The 18,089-nt window shown below is 40.7% G+C and overlaps 2 protein-coding genes and 1 long non-coding RNA gene across 3 annotated transcripts; 2 read left to right on the top strand and 1 right to left on the bottom strand.

Annotated features, from left to right (window-relative positions):
* Window positions 1–417: 417 nt before the first annotated feature.
* Window positions 418–2,411, bottom strand: LOC116057909. The gene is made up of 3 exons (XR_004106898.2): window positions 2,119–2,411; window positions 791–861; window positions 418–657 (listed from the first exon to the last, which is right to left on the bottom strand). It is a non-coding gene; the product is annotated as an uncharacterized LOC116057909 (long non-coding RNA).
* Window positions 2,412–4,302: 1,891 nt separating this feature from the next.
* On the top strand, window positions 4,303–5,232 carry LOC116057867 (olfactory receptor 5F1-like). The gene has a single exon (XM_031310455.2). The coding sequence runs from the start codon at window positions 4,303–4,305 to the stop codon at window positions 5,230–5,232; it is 930 nt and encodes a 309-aa protein (XP_031166315.2).
* Window positions 5,233–9,878: 4,646 nt separating this feature from the next.
* On the top strand, window positions 9,879–10,808 carry LOC116057866 (olfactory receptor 5F1-like). The gene has a single exon (XM_031310454.1). It carries the CDS (start codon window positions 9,879–9,881, stop codon window positions 10,806–10,808), a length of 930 nt encoding a protein of 309 aa, XP_031166314.1.
* Window positions 10,809–18,089: the final 7,281 nt, after the last annotated feature.

The raw sequence follows: 18,089 nt of genomic DNA, 5'->3' as shown, positions 1-18,089 counted from the left end.
GGAGGTGTTCTCTGTAGTGTGGTCCTGTAGCAATACATAATGATGGCAGTTGTTAAGTGTAAACAATTTTTGTATATTTACAGTAAATTACAGGTAGCACGGTTGCCAGTAAGTTACTGTAAATCGATTTTACAGCAAACTACTGCAGCTGTACTGTAATGCAATTTACAGTATATATAACAATACTGTAAAAGCACAAACAGTATTTTACTATATTTTTATGGTATTTTGTAATTTGATGCTATTGTACTGTAATATGTAGTTTTATTAATATTGATACATTACTGTTAATTATTACTATATTATTGATCATTACTATTATAAATAATATTATATAATAATCTCCAGCTACTAATATTGTACTACTAATAAGGTATACTTCAGAATAACAAATACAAATCAAAAGGCAATCCAAACATTGTTCTTAATTTAAAAAATAATTTTATTTAAACATTTTTAAAATTTTCAACATTTTCCTGTCTTCGACGACATTCACATTTTTCCTGCAAGTTCAGCCCAGAGAGCTGCAGCAACTTTCAGTCAAATGTGATAGTGTTGATATCCTTCAACATGTTTCCACAAAGAGCAGCAGCAGGCAGCTGCAAATGTTTCACTGCTGTCCAGCTCTCATGATGAAAATTCCCTCAATAGATCCACCTGAAAATAATAAAAAAAACCTGTTACCTACAGTATTTTATTCTGAAATCATACACATATATTATTACTATTGTGTTGCACAAATGGAAGGAACTGACTGGATTCCATTATAAAGGGATTGCATTTTACTTACCATCATAATGAGGGTGGGGGTGTCTGTCTGGTCATCTGATGTGCCTCAATGTCTGCTTGGGTTGCAGTGACCTGCATCATGATAAAACAACATTAAGCAAAGAGTTGTTACAGTGTCCCAGGAAACATGAGTAGACTATAGTGATGAATGTGGGTTCACTTTGGATGTCATTATTGGTTATGAGACAATAGGTACTGATGTTTGTTACCTGACAAAAAATACCTTGTCTTAATAAGTTAGTTATTCTGCTACCGTTAAATTCGGCGTCATGTTTGACTCTGTAGAACTCCGATTTAATGAATCAGTAATAATAAAAATGTGTAAACTGCGACGTTAAGCAGACGACCATTAACGTTACCTGGGAAACATCATTAATCTCTTTACATGGAGTTAAAGTTAAAACCAAATTATGTTAAATCATGATCGCCGAAATAGTTAGTGAATGTTTATGAGTCGTAAGAAAACATAAATGATCTTTAAGAAGGAGTAGATGTTTACTGGTAAAGCTCGGCTCTGTTTAATTTAATGATATATTAATGGACGTTTGCCTCAGACAGTGAACGAGTTGAAGATTTTATTTGCCTCATTGTCAGTCATTTCTGTAAATAAAATTATCAAACAGACTTTTCGTAATTCACTAAGTTATTCTGATCAAATCGGCATTATGTTTCACGAAGCAGAACTCTAATTTAATGAAATAATAAGTTATGAAAGCTCCGTGGACATGCTAACTGGCGTTGTTTCGGGATGTCAAACAGTAACGTTAGCTAGCTAGGTTTTTTTCATCTCACTTTAGTTTAAAGGTAGTTTACAGAATAGCTGTTTAAGTTAAATACAAGCTGAAATGAAAAGCCTTTCTTTAGGAGTCATACAAAGTCATACGTTATAAAATAGGAGTATTAGCTAGCTATATGTATGTGTCAAGGGGAACCCAGATCTTTTAAATTGAGCAATATATTAACGGAGTCTGGAAAGTAATGGGCAGAACACGTACTTACTAGCTAGACTAATGTTAACGTAAAGTTAACTGTAACAAGTAAGTTAGTATGAACAAATGTAAGGGTATTTTGTTCAGAGAAAAAAAAACAAGATATGCAATTAACTGTAGGCTACAATATGTTCAGAGGATAGCCACTTGCTATCCACACTAAAGTCACAAGGTTAGCTAGAAAATTACTCTTGTGTGAGGATATCGCAACTTTAGGATGCCCAGTGCACCCCACACTATAAAAAAAGAACGATGTTGTGGTAACGTTACACTTGAGCGTATAATCATGAAACATTATGATAAAAGTTAGCATGAAATACATAAAATAAACCAAACTTACCAAAACTTCCAAACATCCCCCGCTAGCAAGGCTTCTCCTTCAGTATCTGGGGGCCAGTTTGGTGTTCTGTCTGAGTAACTGACATCAGGAGTCGTTTTTTACAGCAATGCTGTGTTATTGCCATGGCATATTACAGCCAGGTTACAGCAAGCCTAAAATATACTGTAAAATATTCCCGCTTCATCAAAATTACCCACAATGCAACATAAAATGAAGTATTTTACTGTAATGAAGAAATGTGGTATTGCACTGTAGATTTTTACAGTAGCCTACTGTGCTGCTAAATATACAGCGATTTCTAATTCTGCTTAATATTACCAATATGCCTAGTAATTGTTGACAACAACTAGCATTTATAATCAATCTGGAATGTAAACAAAACATTGTCAAGGTACACATTTCAAAGAAGACTACTTGAATGAATATGAGGTGCTAGAAAAACAAAATGCATCAGGCGGTATCCAATGATAGCCCCACCATGGGCCCAACACTTTTCTGTAGCTTTTCCATTATATTAATTTAATTATATGATATAACAGTAACAACTCTGCACACACAATAAGTTCTTAGGTTAACTATTACCAACTGTATTGAACCAAACAATGCGCTCATTAAATGTGACTGGTGATGTATACGTGGATAGGCACGATATTAAATCACTGTAATAAACTACTGTTGCTAACAGATTTCTTTCGGTCCAGGTTTATATAAGCCTATTTATTTAATGATTGATTTTTTTTCTTCTAACGTTACTCTGGTATAACGTTAGTGCTGCATATTATGACCGTTCTAAAAGCTTGGCTTTTATTTTTATAGGCTATATTTACTATTACTTCCGGGTCACTTGGCCAACTTGTCTTTCTTTTAATGTAGATATTCAAACGGAGAAATGAAAAAAGGAATTTCAAAAAAAAAACAAGATCGGACCATTATTTGAATTTGGTTTATTCGTTTTTCGTTTTTGGATTCAGAAACCAAAAACAGGAGAACGGCTCTTTTTTTACCGTTTCTTTGTTTTTGGTTTGAAACTACAAACGAAAAACAGGTGGTTTCTCCTTATTTTGTTTTGTGGTTCAAACAAAAAAACAAACTATCAAAACGTACACGGACCTCTGACCATGGTTGGAAAGCTGTTGCAGGAAAAGTTAACCCTCTCCTCGAACTCATGTTGTTCAAGTAGAAGGAGAACCTGGGAACGAGTAGAAGGAATGTGACGCTACCAAGCCATGGCCAAGCAAGCCAATCACAGTTGTTGTGGTCTGCTTTGCCTCTATGTGAATTTACATTTTTGGGGACATTTACTTGCGTACTTACGGTTTAGATTTAACCATATAGCAAGCTTAAAAAACAATTTGGATGGCCAGGAAACCCTACCAATAATGCAGATGGTCAAAAGGTGCTCAGTGTGATACCACACATCTCTCAACCTCCACAGGCCTCTTTAAAAGATAAAACCATTAACCCTTGGTGGAGGAAAATGTTCAACACTTGAACAGAGAGAATAGATACAACTCAGCCATTCGATCTGCCCTGCTCAGTGCCAGGTGTACCAAACCAGATAACTGACCCTGGTACCTGGGATAAACGGGTATAGATAGATTGATGAAAGGAACGCAATTGACTGAAACACCTTCTTTTAGGTAAATTAAATTGAACTATTCCTAAACTGTCTGGTGTTAGGGTTAGAGATTACAAACACCAGACTATGAAGATTCATTTTTGCTGACAATAATTTACAAAAAAGTTTTTAATCATTGGGACCTTTGGTACTGAGGTCACACTGCTGCTGCGGGTGTCCTCCCTCTTCAGATGTTTTAAAAGACTTTGAAGCAGAGTTTTCGCTCAGTTAGATGGGACTCACAGGATGATCTCAGTGGGGCAGCAGGTGAATTCACACAATGTCACTGACTTGTTTTGTATATCTTAACCAAAGCATTATTGTGACTTTGAACAGAAAATGGTCCACCTAGGGATGTTTTATACAATTATTTCCATGACAGTTAATCTGTTTGGCCTTACTACACTGACTTCTGTTAATGTGTGCTTTATGTTTAGTTTGCAAATTGTGCCAGACAAGTCCAAGTTGAAGCTACTTAATTTTTTTTACAAATCTTTAACAAAAGGTATCAGAATTATTGCTTGATGTGCACAGTAGAATCGTTGTGAACCTAAAGAATAATCATGATGAACTCTACGCAGGTTTCATATTTCACACTTGCTGCCTACTTAGACACAGGGCCTTTTAAGTACTTATATTTTATGATTGTCATGTCTTTATATATTTTCATTGTCAGTGTAAATGTCATGCTGATTGTGGTTATCTGTGTGAACAGAAGCTTACATGAACCTATGTACATTTTCCTGTGCAGTCTTTTTGTAAATAATCTGTATGGTAGTACAGGGTTGTTTCCATTCCTTCTGGTTCAGATCCTCTCTGACATTCACACTGTTTCTGCTCCCTTCTGTTTCCTGCAGATATATTGTGTGTATACTTATGGAGCTGTTGAATATTTAAACTTAGCCATCATGTCTTATGACAGATATCTTGCTATCTGTTATCCTCTGCAATATAACACTCATATGACATCTAAAAAGATTGCCACTCTTATTGCTCTAACATGGTTATACCCTTTGATTGCATGTATTGTTTATACTATATATTTGCACTCCCATTCCCAGCTCTGTGGGAACGTCATTAACAAAGTGTATTGTGACGGCCACTCTATTGTGAAGCTGGCCTGCTCCGATTCACATATAGTTAATGCACTGGGGCTTATTTTAACTTTTGGTGTAATCTTTGGGGCTTTAATTGTTATCATTTACACTTACATGAATATTTTTAAAGTGTGTTTTTCTGGTTCTAAACAGACCAGACAGAAAGCTGTCAGTACCTGCACACCTCACCTCGCTTCCCTCTTTAACTTTTCTGTCGGGGCCAGCTTTGAATTATTACAGAGCAGGTTTAATTTCACCAATGTACCCATTATGATGCGAATATTTTTATCAGTATATTTTCTTACATTCCCGCCACTCTTCAACCCTGTAATGTATGGCCTCAAAATGTCCAAAATCCGTGTCATAGGCAAAAGTCTGCTGGCAAATGTAGGCTATTAATATGAAGTCGTTCAACAGATTTACTTATTAATCTTTCATTTAATCATTAGACATTAGAAGTTCTCTAATGTAGAATTGTGCATTTTATTTTGTGAAAAATAAAGTTAACTAACTCAACTTTTCAACCTCTGATGCTGTTTATACAAGTACCTCCAAATTGTACTTCAGTACAACAATCAAGTAAATGTACTTAGTTACTTTCCATCACTCCAAAAGTCACAAGGACAGACACAGGGAAACCAAGGTTTCTAGCATAGAAAATGTCCTGCTCAGCCTATAGACCTACAATGTAAGTACAAGGCCAGCACATTCTCACTCCCAACTCGTCAAACACTGATGCTTGGTCAGGACCCCTTGGCTTTACTTTTTAACACTCTGGTACTAGAGCTGCATAGATTAATTGATTAATCAATCAGTTTTCAACTATGAACTTACTACAACTATTTTGATAATCAATGAATCAGTCATTTTTTTTTTTTTTAAAGTTGCAAAGAAACTCCTGCACACTGTCTAACTTGCAAAGATAAATGTAATAGCTGGCAACATTTTGGTACTAAGCCTTGATCAGGCACAATCTTCATCATTTTGTTTAACAGAGGTACGGAAACGTTGCCAGCCATTACATTTTTTCTTTGCATGTTAGACAGTGGGCAGGAGTTTCTTCGCCAACTTTCGACCTGCTGGTCCCTCTCTAACGCATCTGTCTAGAGTGTGAAGTATTTTCCTATTATGAAATAAAGTCAAAGTTCTCTGATTGCAGCTTGTTAAATATATGAATGTTTTTTAGTTTCTTCTCTCCTCTACAGTCTTGTATAAAGTACTTGAAAGCAATACTTAAGTAAAAGTACAAGTATCTTAGTAGAAAAGAACTTTGGAAGAAGTTAGTCACTTTTTAGAATATTACTTGAGTAAAAGTCTCAAAGTATCTGATATTTACTGTACTTAAGTATCAAAAGTATTTTTCTGATATGAAATGTACTTAGGTATTAGAAATAAAAGTTAAAAAACTTTTATTATGAATTTTATGGCCAAATGGTTGTAACGTTATCTTCATCACCACTGTTGTCGGGGTGATCATCGTCTGTTACCATGGCGGCAGAGCCTGCACCAGGTGTTTCCATGACGCTATCAGTCATTATGCTTCCTCCTTTTCTTCTTTAGTTTTGGCCTTGGTATTTTATTTTATTTTCGCTTAGCAACAAAGGCATTAGGTCGCCAACTGGAACAGAGCGTGCATTAACTTGCGATATTGGAGCAATGATTCGCCAAACCTGCTTTTTTCCAGTGTAACAAATTTCTTCTGATTTTATTTTGTAGTAACGAGTAACTAAGACGCTCTGGGGAAATGTAGTAGAGTCAAAGTTTCTGGAAATATGAATAACGAAGTCAAGTACAGATACGTTCATATTCTACTTAAAGATGCAGTAGGTAAGACTTATAAAACTAACTTTCTGTCATGTTTGGTAATACTGACCTTATGTTCAAGTGGAACTACATGAAGCAGGTCATTTAAAAAAAAAAAACATCCAGCTCCTCTGGCTCCACCTACAGCCTGTAGTGAGAATTGCAAAAATAAACAGCTCCCTGTTCAGATGTACCAATCAGCGCCAAGGGGGGTGTCTAACTGCGTGTCAATCACTGCTCATTCACACGCATTCATTCTCCCTTGTGGGGGGAGGGGCTTATGAGAACATTTAGGCTTTAGCAGAAAGGGGGGAGGGACTGAGAAGTTGTCAATGTTCAAATTCTTTGGCTGAATCCTGGATCTTCACAATCCTACCTACAGCACATTTAACAGTGATGATAATGGGTCCCTAATTATGTAAAATGAAACATCTAAATAAAGTTGGTTTGAATCTTTCAAAGACTGTTTTTTTGTCACTAAAACATAAATCACCTGAAGGCGAATGTTTCTATATTTAAAGGATGTATAGTTGGTGAAGTCAGTCTATTGTCTGGACTAGTATGGACTGTGTAGCTTGGTCGTGAATTGTATTTTAAATCTTGATATGTGAGAAGGGCTAATGAGCTTAGATTACTTGAGCCTACACCTTTTGTGGTGGACTGACTTGTACGCTAGTTTCAGCAAATCTTATCGAATCACTTTTGCTGACCTAATTAATTAAGATTAAGATTAAAATTGTTAAAAGGATTTTTGAGTTGTGGAAGTGATTGATGGATCAGGACTTTACCCCTGCACTACCTGCACACACATCTATCTTTTTCTTTCCATTGTGAATGTTCAAGGGACATACGTAGATAGATAGATAGATAGATAGATAGATAGATAGATAGATAGATAGATAGATAGATAGATCCGCACATTCTCACTCCCATCGCGTAAAATAAGGACGTTTGGTCAGATACCTTTGACATTACTATTGACGGTCTTTCTTAGCATCATATCTAAACATGTGCTTCGTTGGGACTATTTGCGTCCCTTTTGAGGCAGTTAGGTTAAGGAAAAGGTCATGGGTGGGCTTACGTTTGGGACAGTTTGGATCAGGAAAGGAACGGGATGGTTGGGTTTATGAAAACAACAACGGGACGGTTTAGTAAAAGAAGAAAGCAACAGTTGGGCTTAGAAAACGGCGGGACATGATCCCCGGTCTCCTGGGTGAAAGTCCTGTGTTGTTTGACCCGTCCAACACTTTTTTCTAACCATGGTCTCCGTTTTTATCTCAGGCACAAACATTAACACACTGCTCCAGCAAAGGGGCGTTGTAATAAAATCTGTTTTTAGAACTCCCCATGGGGTCTTTGCCCGATCTGCCTGAAACTTGGCATATAGCATCTTTAACAACAAACATTACCAAAATAATTTAGATCGGTTTAAAAATGCGCAAATAAAAAAACCAACAAATATCTGTAGCTAGCGACCAAAACAAGAACTTTTGCCTATCTCGTCCACATTTAAATGCTGTCAACGCAAAACATAAGATTCTTGTTTGCCATGCTACTCTAAGGCTCTGGACCAAATTTGCCAAATATTGGCCTTTAGGGGGCCCTAGGAATAAGACAAATGTATATCTTATGAAGGGCTCATGTGATTTTTATGAACCTTGCAGGGTACGATCTAGGGCCACTCCTGAGACACAATGGAACACAAAGATGTACTTATTGCTTGAAATGGGAGTGGCCTATTACATCCCCAAAAAATGTATTGATGCTTTTAGAATGGATGTATTAAATAAATGTAATTGGGAAGCTTGCATTTTCAATTTACTACAGACCTTGCAGCTCACGCCTTAGCCTCCCTGTCGTTGCACTTTGCGTTTGACTTTCGTTGACCGGGGGCAACTTGCACCATTTGGGCTGGGACCCTGCCTTAACTGCTTGCAGTTCTAGTTGTTGTTGTTTTAATATTTGTCTGTTTGGCCATTTCCTTTTTTGTTGCATAACTTTATCTTAACTACTTAATAATTACTTAATTTTCACTTCAAGAACTTAACCCGTAACCTGGAGCTTCCCATGAGCAGAATCTAAAGAAACCATGAAGGCTGATTTATAGAAGTATGTAGACTCTATGCAGAACTTACACCGTAGCCTATGTCTCCTCTGTGCTTTCTGACCATGGTTGGAAAGCTGTTGCAGGAAAAGTTAACCCTCTCCTCGAACTCATGTTGTTCAAGTAGAAGGAGAACCTGGGAACGAGTAGAAGGAATGTGACGCTACCAAGCCATGGCCAAGCAAGCCAATCACAGTTGTTGTGGTCTGCTTTGCCTCTATGTGAATTTCCATTTTTGGGGATATGTACTTGCATACTTACGGTGTAGATTTAACCATATATCAAGCTTAAGAAACAATTTGGATGGACCGGAAACCCTACCAATAATTGGTAGACAGATGGTCAAAAGGTGCTCAGTGTGATACCACACATCTCTCAACCTCCACAGGCCTCTTTAAAAGATAAAACCATTAACCCTTGGTGGAGGAAAATGTTCAACACTTGAACAGAGAGAATAGATACAACTCAGCCATTCGATCTGCCCTGCTCAGTGCCAGGTGTACCAAACCAGATAACTGACCCTGGTACCTGGGATAAACAGGTATAGATAGATTGATGAAAGGAACGCAATTGACTGAAACACCTTCTTTTAGGTAAATTAAATTGGACTATTCCTAAACTGTCTGGTGTTAGGGTTAGAGATTACAAACACCAGACTATGAAGATTCATTTTTGCTGACAATAATTTACAAAAAAGTTTTTAATCATTGGGACCTTTGGTACTGAGGTCACACTGCTGCTGCGGGTGTCCTCCCTCTTCAGATGTTTTAAAAGACTTTGAAGCAGAGTTTTCGCTCAGTTAGATGGGACTCACAGGATGATCTCAGTGGGGCAGCAGGTGAATTCACACAATGTCACTGACTTGTTTTGTATATTTTAACCAAAGCATTATTGTGACTTTGAACAGAAAATGGTCCACCCAGGGATGTTTTATACAATTATTTACATGATAGTTAATCTGTTTGGCCTTACTACACTGACTTCTGTTAATGTGTGCTTTATGTTTAGTTTGCAAATTGTGCCAGACAAGTCCAAGTTGAAGCTACTTAATTTTTTTTTACAAATCTTTAACAAAAGGTATCAGAATTATTGCTTGATGTGCACAGTAGAATCGTTGTGAACCTAAAGAATAATCATGATGAACTCTACGCAGGTTTCATATTTCACACTTGCTGCCTACTTAGACACAGGGCCTTTTAAGTACTTATATTTTATGATTGTCATGTCTTTATATATTTTCATTATCAGTGTAAATGTCATGCTGATTGTGGTTATCTGTGTGAACAGAAGCTTACATGAACCTATGTACATTTTCCTGTGCAGTCTTTTTGTAAATAATCTGTATGGTAGTACAGGGTTGTTTCCATTACTTCTGGTTCAGATCCTCTCTGACATTCACAATGTTTCTGCTCCCTTCTGTTTCCTGCAGATTTATTGTGTGCACACTTATGGAGCTGTTGAATATTTAAACTTAGCCATCATGTCTTATGACAGATATCTTGCCATCTGTTATCCTCTGCAATATAACTCTCATATGACATCTAAAAAGATTGCCACTCTTATTGCTCTAACATGGTTATACCCTTTGATTGCATGTATTGTTTATACTATATATTTGCACTCCCATTCCCAGCTCTGTGGGAACGTCATTAACAAAGTGTATTGTGACGGCCACTCTATTGTGAAGCTGGCCTGCTCCGATTCACATATAGTTAATGCACTGGGGCTTATTTTATCTTTTGGTGTAATCTTTGGGGCTTTAATTGTTATCATTTACACTTACATCAATATTTTTAAAGTGTGTTTTTCTGGTTCTAAACAGACCAGACAGAAAGCTGTCAGTACCTGCACACCTCACCTCGCTTCCCTCTTTAACTTTTCTGTCGGGGCCAGCTTTGAATTATTACAGAGCAGGTTTAATTTGACCAATGTACCCATTATGATGCGAATATTTTTATCAGTATATTTTCTTACATTCCCGCCACTCTTCAACCCTGTAATGTATGGCCTCAAAATGTCCAAAATCCGTGTCATAGGCAAAAGTCTGATGGCAAATATAGGCTATTAATATGACGTTGTTCAACAGATTTACTTATTAATCTTTCATTTAATCATTAGACATTAGAAGTTCTCTAATGTAGAATTGTGCATTTTATTTTGTGAAAAATAAAGTTAACTAACTCAACTTTTCAACCTCTGATGCTGTTTATACAAGTACCTCCAAATGGTACTTCAGTACAACAATCATGTAAATGTACTTAGTTACTTTCCATCACTCCAAAAGTCACAAGGACAGACACAGGGAAACCAAGGTTTCTAGCATAGAAAATGTCCTGCTCAGCCTATAGACCTACAATGTAAGTACAAGGCCAGCACATTCTCACTCCCAACTTGTCAAACACTGATGCTTGGTCAGGACCCCTTGGCTTTACTTTTTAACACTCTGGGTACTAGAGCTGCAAAGATTAATTGATTAATCAATCAGTTTACTTTTACAGTTACTACAACTATTTTGATAATCAATGAATCAGTCATTTTTTTTTTTTTTAAAAAGTAGCAAAGAAACTCCTGCACACTGTCTAACTTGCAAAGATAAATGTAATAGCTGGCAACATTTCGGTACTAAGCCTTCATCAGGCACAATCTTCATCATTTTGTCTAACAGAGGTACTGAAACGTTGCCAGCCATTACATTTTTTCTTTGCATGTTAGACAGTGGGCAGGAGTTTCTTCGCCAACTTTCGACCTGCTGGTCCCTCTCTAACGCATCTGTCTAGAGTGTGAAGTATTTTCCTATTATGAAATAAAATCAAAGTTCTCTGATTGCAGCTTGTTAAATATATGAATGTTTTTTAGTTCCTTCTCTCCTCTGCAGTCTTGTATAAAGTACTTGAAAGCAATACTTAAGTAAAAGTACAAGTATCTTAGTAGAAAAGAACTTTGGAAGAAGTTAGTCACTTTTTAGAATATTATTTGAGTAAAAGTCTCAAAGTATCTGATATTTACTGTACTTAAGTATCAAAAGTAATTTTCTGATATGAAATGTACTTAAGTATTATAAATAAAAGTTAAAAAAACTTTGATTATGAACTTTATGGCCAAATGGGTGTAACGTTATCTTCATCACCACTGTTGTCGGGGTAATCATCATTTGTTACCATGGCGGCAGAGCCTGCACCAGGGGGTTTCCATGACGCTATCAGTCATTATGCTTCTTTCTTTTCTTCTTTTCGCTTAGCAACAAAGGCATTAGGTCGCCAACTGGAACGGAGCGTGAATTAACTTGCAATCTTGGAGCAATGATTCGCCAAAACTGTTTTTTTCCAGTGTAACACATTTCTTCTGATTTTATTTTGTAGTAACGAGTAACTAAGACGCTCTGGGGAAATGTAGTAGAGTAGAAGTTTCTGGAAATATGGATAACGAAGTAAAGTACAGATACGTTCATATTCTACTTAAAGATGCAGTAGGTAAGACTTATAAAACTAACTTTCTGTCATATTTGCTGAAACTGACCCTATGTTCCAGTAGAACTACATGAAGCAGGTAATTTAAAAAAAATCTGGCTCTTCTGGCTCCACCTACAGCCTGTAGTGATCCATCCATCTTCGTCCGCTTATCCGTTATCGGTTCGCGGGGGTAGCAGCTCCACCAGGGGACCCCAAACTTCCCTTTCCCGAGCCACATTAACCAGCTCCGACTGGGGGATCCCGAGGCGTTCCCATCCCAGGTTGGAGATATAATCCGTCCACCTAGTCCTGGGTGTTCCCCGAGGCCTCCTCCCAGGTGGACGTGCCTGGAACACCTCGCTAGTGAGGCGCCCAGGGGGCATCCTTACCAGATGCCCGAACCACCTCAACTGGCTCCTTTCGACGCGAAGGAGCAGCGGCTCTACTCCGAGCTCCTCACGGATGACTGAGCTTCTCACCCTATCTCTAAGGGAGACACCAGCCACCCTCCTGAGGAAACCCATTTCGGCCGCTTGTACCCTGGATCTTGTTCTTTCGGTCATGACCCAGGTGAGGGTAGGAATGAAAACTGACTGGTAGATTGAGAACTTTGCCTTCTGGCTCAGCTCTCTTTTCGTCACAACGGTGCAATAAATTGAATGTAATACCGCACCTGCTGTGCCGATTCTCCGACCAATCTCCCGCTCCATTGTCCCCTCACTCGTGAACAAGACCCCAAGGTACTTGAACTCCTTCACTTGGGGTAAGGACTCATTCCCTACCCGGAGAAGGCACTCCATTGGTTTCCTGCTGAGAACCATGGCCTCCGATTTAGAGGTGCTGATCTTCATCCCAGCCGCTTCACACTCAGCTGCGAACCGATCCAGTGAGTGCTTAAGGTCAAAGGCCGATGATGCCATCAGGACCACATCATCCGCAAAAAGCAGCGATGAGATCCCCAGCTCACCAAACTGCAACCCCTCTCCACCCCGACTATGCCTCGATATCCTGTCCATAAATACTACAAACAGGATTGGTGACAAAGCGCAGCCCTGGCGGAAGCCAACCCTCACCTGAAACTAGTCCGACTTACTGCCGAGAACCCGGACACAGCTCTCGCTTTGGTCGTACAGAGATTGGATGGCCCTGAGAAGGGACCCCCTCACCCCATACTCCCGCAGCACCTCCCAAAGTATCTCCCGGGGGACCCGGTCATACGCCTTCTCCAGATCCACAAAGCACATGTAGACTGGTTGGGCATACTCCCAGGCTCCCTCCAGGATCCTTGCGAGAGTAAAGATCTGGTCCGTTGTTCCATGACCAGGACGGAATCCGCATTGTTCCTCTTCAACCTGAGGTTCGACTATCAACCGAACCCTCCTTTCCAGCACCTTGGAGTAGACTTTACTGGGGAAGCTGAGAAGTGTGATACCCCTGTAATTGGCACACACCCTCTGCTCCCCCTTTTTGAAAAGGGGAACCACCACCCCGGTCTGCCACTCCTTAGGCACCGTCCCCGACTTCCACGCAATGTTGAAGAGGCGTGTCAACCAAGACAACCCCTCCACACCCAGAGCTTTAAGCATTTCTGGACAGATCTCATCAATCCCTGGGGCTTTGCCACTGTGGAGTTGTTTAACTACCTCAGCAACTTCCGGCAGGGAAATTGACGACAATCCCCCATCATCCTCCAGCTCTGCCTCTACCATAGAGGGCGTATTAGTCGGATTTAGGAGTTCCTCAAAGTGCTCCTTCCACCGCCCTATTACCTCCTCAGTTGAGGTCAACAGCGTCCCATCCTTACTGTACACAGCTTGGATGGTTCCCCGCGTCCCCCTCCTGAGGTGGCAAATGGTTTTCCAGAAGCACCTTGGTGCCAACCGAAAGTCCTTCTCCATGTCTTCTCCGAACTTCTCCCACATCCGCTGCTTTGCCTCTTGCACGGCAGAGGCTGCAGCCCTTCGGGCCCTTCGGTACCTTGCAACTGCCTCCGGAGTCCTCTGGGATAACATATCCCGGAAAGACTCCTTCAGTCGGACGGCTTCCCTGACCACCGGTGTCCACCACGGTGTTCGTGGGTTACCGCCCCTTGAGGCACCTAAGACCCTAAGACCACAGCTCCCCGCCGCAGCTTCAGCAATGGAAACTTTGAACATTGTCCACTCGGGTTCAATGCCCCCAGCCTCCACAAGGATGCACGAAAAGCTCCGCCGGAGGTGTGAGTTGAAAGTCTGTCGGACAGGGGCCTCCTCCAGACGTTCCCAATTTACCCGCACTACCCGTTTGGGCTTACCAGGTCTGTACAGAGTCTTCCCCCACCCTCTGACCCAACTCACCACCAGATGGTGATCAGTTGACAGCTCTGCCCCTCTCTTCACCCGAGTGTCCAAAACATACGGCCTCAGATCAGATGAAACGATTATAAAATCGATCATTGACCTTTGGCCTAGGGTGCTCTGGTACCAAATACACTTATGAGCATCCCTATGTTCGAACATGGTGTTCGTTATAGACAATCCATGACTAGCACAGAAGTCCAACAACAAACAACCACTCTGGTTTAGATCAGGGAGGCCAATCCTCCCAATCACGCCTCTCCATGTGTCTCCATCATTGCCCACGTGCACGTTGAAGTCCCCCAGCAGAACTATGGAGTCCCCCACTGGAGCCCCATACAGGACTCCATTCAAGGTCTCCAAGAAGGCCGAATACTCCGAGCTCTTGTTTGGTGCATACGCACAAACAACAGTCAGAGTTTTCCCCCCCCACAACCCGCAGGCGTAGGGAGGCGACCCTCTCGGTAGCGGCGCTCAGCCGGGGGCTTGTGAGTATCCCCACATCCGCCCAGCGCCTCATACCCTGGGAAACTCCGGAGAAGAAAAGAGTCCAACCCCTATCCAGGAGTATGGTTCCAGAACCGAGACTGTGCGTAGAGGTAAGCCCCACCAGATCCAACTGGTAGTGCTCCACCTCCCGCACAAGTTCCGGCTCCTTCCCCCACAGAGAGGTGACGTTCCACGTCCCCAGAGCCAGCGTCTGCTGCCCGGGTCTGGTCCGTCGAGGCCCCTGACCTTCACTGCAACCCATGTGGCAGCGCACCCGACCCCAGCGGTTCCTCCCACAGGTGGTGGGTTGGAGAGAGAGGTGCCATGTAGCTTTTTCGGGCTGTGCCCGGCCGGGCTCCGTGGCAAACCCGGCCACCAGGCGCTCGCTGACGGGCCCTCCATCTGGGCCCGGCTCCAGACGGGGGCCCCAGGCTTCCTCCGGGCAGGGTCACTCCATCTCTACCTCGTTTTTTCATAGGGTTTTTGAACCATTCTTTGTCTGGCCCCTCACCCTGGCCTGTAGTGAGATTTGCAAAAATCCACCGCTCCCTGTTCAGATGCTCCTATCAGGGCTAGGGGGGGTGTCAGTCACTGCTCAGGCACACACATTCATTCTCCCTTGTGGGGGGAGGGGCTTAGGAGACCGTTTGGGCTTTAGCAGAAATGGGGGGAGGGACTGAGAAGTTGTCGATGTCCAAATTCTTTGGCTGAATCCTGGATCTTCACAATCCTACCTACAGCACATTTAACAGTGATGATAATGTGTCCCTAATGATGTAAAATTAAACATGTAAATAAAGTTGGTTTGAATCTTTCAACGACTGGTTTTTAGTCACTAAAACATACATCACCTGAAGGCGAATGTTTCTATATTTAAAGGATGTATAGTTGGTGAAGTCAGGCTATTGTCTGGACTAGTATGGACTGTGTAGCTTGGTCGTAAGTTGTATTTTAAATCTTGATATGTGAGAAGGGCTAATGATCTTAGATTACTTGAGCCTACACCTTTTGTGGTGGACTGACTTGTACGCTAGTTTCAAGAAAGTCTTATCAAATCGTTTTTGCTGACCTAATTAATTAAGATTAAGATTAAAATTCTCAAAAGGATTTTTTGAATTTTAGAAGTGATTAATGGATCAGGACTTTACCCCTGCACGCTTGAACACGCATATATCGTTTTTATCTCAGACACAAACATTAACACACTTCTCCAGCAAAGGGGCGCTATAATAAAAATCTGTTTTTAGAACTCCCCATGGGGTCTTTGCCCAATCTGCCTGATACTTGGCATATAGCATCTTTAGATGGACCCTGACGAAACGTTACCAAAATAATTTAGATCGGTTTAAAAATGCGCAAATAAAAACGGCGGGACATGATCCCCGGTCTCCTGGGTGAAAGTCCTGTGTTGTTTGACCCGTCCAACACTTTTTTCTAACCAGGGTCTCCGTTTTTATCTCAGGCACAAACATTAACACACTGCTCCAGCAAAGGGGCGTTGTAATAAAATCTGTTTTTAGAACTCCCCATGGGGTCTTTGCCCGATCTGCCTGAAACTTGGCATATAGCATCTTTAACAACAAACATTACCAAAATAATTTAGATCGGTTTAAAAATGCGCAAATAAAAAAATATATATATCTGTAGCTAGCGACCAAAACAAGAACTTTTGCATATCTCTTCTACATTTAAATGCTGTCAACGCAAAACTTAAGATTCTTTTTTGCCATGCTACTCTAAGGCTCTGGACCAAATTTGGCAAATATTGGCCTTTAGGGGGCCACAGGAATAAGAAAAATGTATATCTTATGAAGGGCTCATGTGATTTTTATGAAACTTGCAGGGTACGATCTAGGGCCACTCCTGAGACACAATGGAACACAAAGGTGTACTGATTGCTTGAAATGGGCGTGGCCTATTACAACCCCAAAAAATGTATTGATGCTTTTAGAATGGATGTATAAAATAAATGTAATTGGGAAGCTTGCATTTTCAATTTACTACAGACCTTGCAGCTCACGCCTTAGCCTACCCGTCGTTGCACCTTGCGTTTGACTTTCGTTGACCCGGGGCAACTTGCATCATCGGGGCTGGGACCCTGCCTTAACTGCTTGCAGTTCTAGTTGTTGTTTTAATATTTGTCTGTTTGGCCATTTCCTGAATTTTTTGTTGTATAACTTTATCTTAACTACTTAATAATTACTTAATTTTCACTTAAAGAACTTAACCCGTAACCTGGAGCTTCCCATGAGCAGAATCTAAAGGAACCATGAAGGCTGATTTATAGAAGTATGTAGACTCTATGCAGAACTTACACCGTAGCATATGTCTCCTCTGTGCTTTCTGACCATGGTTGGAAAGCTGTTGCAGGAAAAGTTAACCCTCTCCTCGAACTCATGTTGTTCAAGTAGAAGGAGAACCTGGGAACGAGTAGAAGGAATGTGACGCTACCAAGCCATGGCCAAGCAAGCCAATCACAGTTGTTGTGGTCTGCTTTGCCTCTATGTGAATTTCAATTTTTGGGGATATGTACTTGCATACTTACGGTGTAGATTTAACCATATATCAAGCTTAAGAAACAATTTGGATGGACAGGAAACCCTACCAATAATGCAGATGGTCAAAAGGTGCTCAGTGTGATACCACACATCTCTCAACCTCCACAGGCCTCTTTAAAAGATAAAACCATTAACCCTTGGTGGAAGAAAATGTTCAACACTGAACAGATGGAATAGATACAACTCAGCCATTCGATCTGCCCTGCTCAGTGCCAGGTGTACCAAACCAGATAACTGACCCTGGTACCTGGGATAAACGGGTATAGATAGATTGATGAAAGGCACGCAATTGACTGAAACACCTTCTTTTAGGTGAATTAAATTGGACTATTCCTAAACTGTCTGGTGTTAGGGTTAGAGATTACAAACAGCAGACTTTTTAAGAGTTCTTTTTGCTGACAATAATTTCAAAAAAAGTTTTTAATCATTGGGACCTTTGGTACTGAGGTCACACTGCTGCTGCGGGTGTCCTCCCTCTTCAGATGTTTTAAAAGACTTTGAAGCAGAGTTTTCGCTC

Source organism: Sander lucioperca, chromosome 5 (assembly GCF_008315115.2).
Source record: "Sander lucioperca isolate FBNREF2018 chromosome 5, SLUC_FBN_1.2, whole genome shotgun sequence".
NCBI classification, from domain to species: domain Eukaryota; kingdom Metazoa; phylum Chordata; class Actinopteri; order Perciformes; family Percidae; genus Sander; species Sander lucioperca.
The sequence above is the reverse complement of the archived record's forward strand: the minus strand, read 5'-3'. Positions and strand labels throughout refer to the sequence as shown.

Coding starts and splice junctions, on each gene's coding strand:
- LOC116057867 (XM_031310455.2), top strand. CDS start 4,303: ATGAACTCTACGCAGGTTTCATATTTCACACTTGCTGCCTACTTAGAC.
- LOC116057866 (XM_031310454.1), top strand. CDS start 9,879: ATGAACTCTACGCAGGTTTCATATTTCACACTTGCTGCCTACTTAGAC.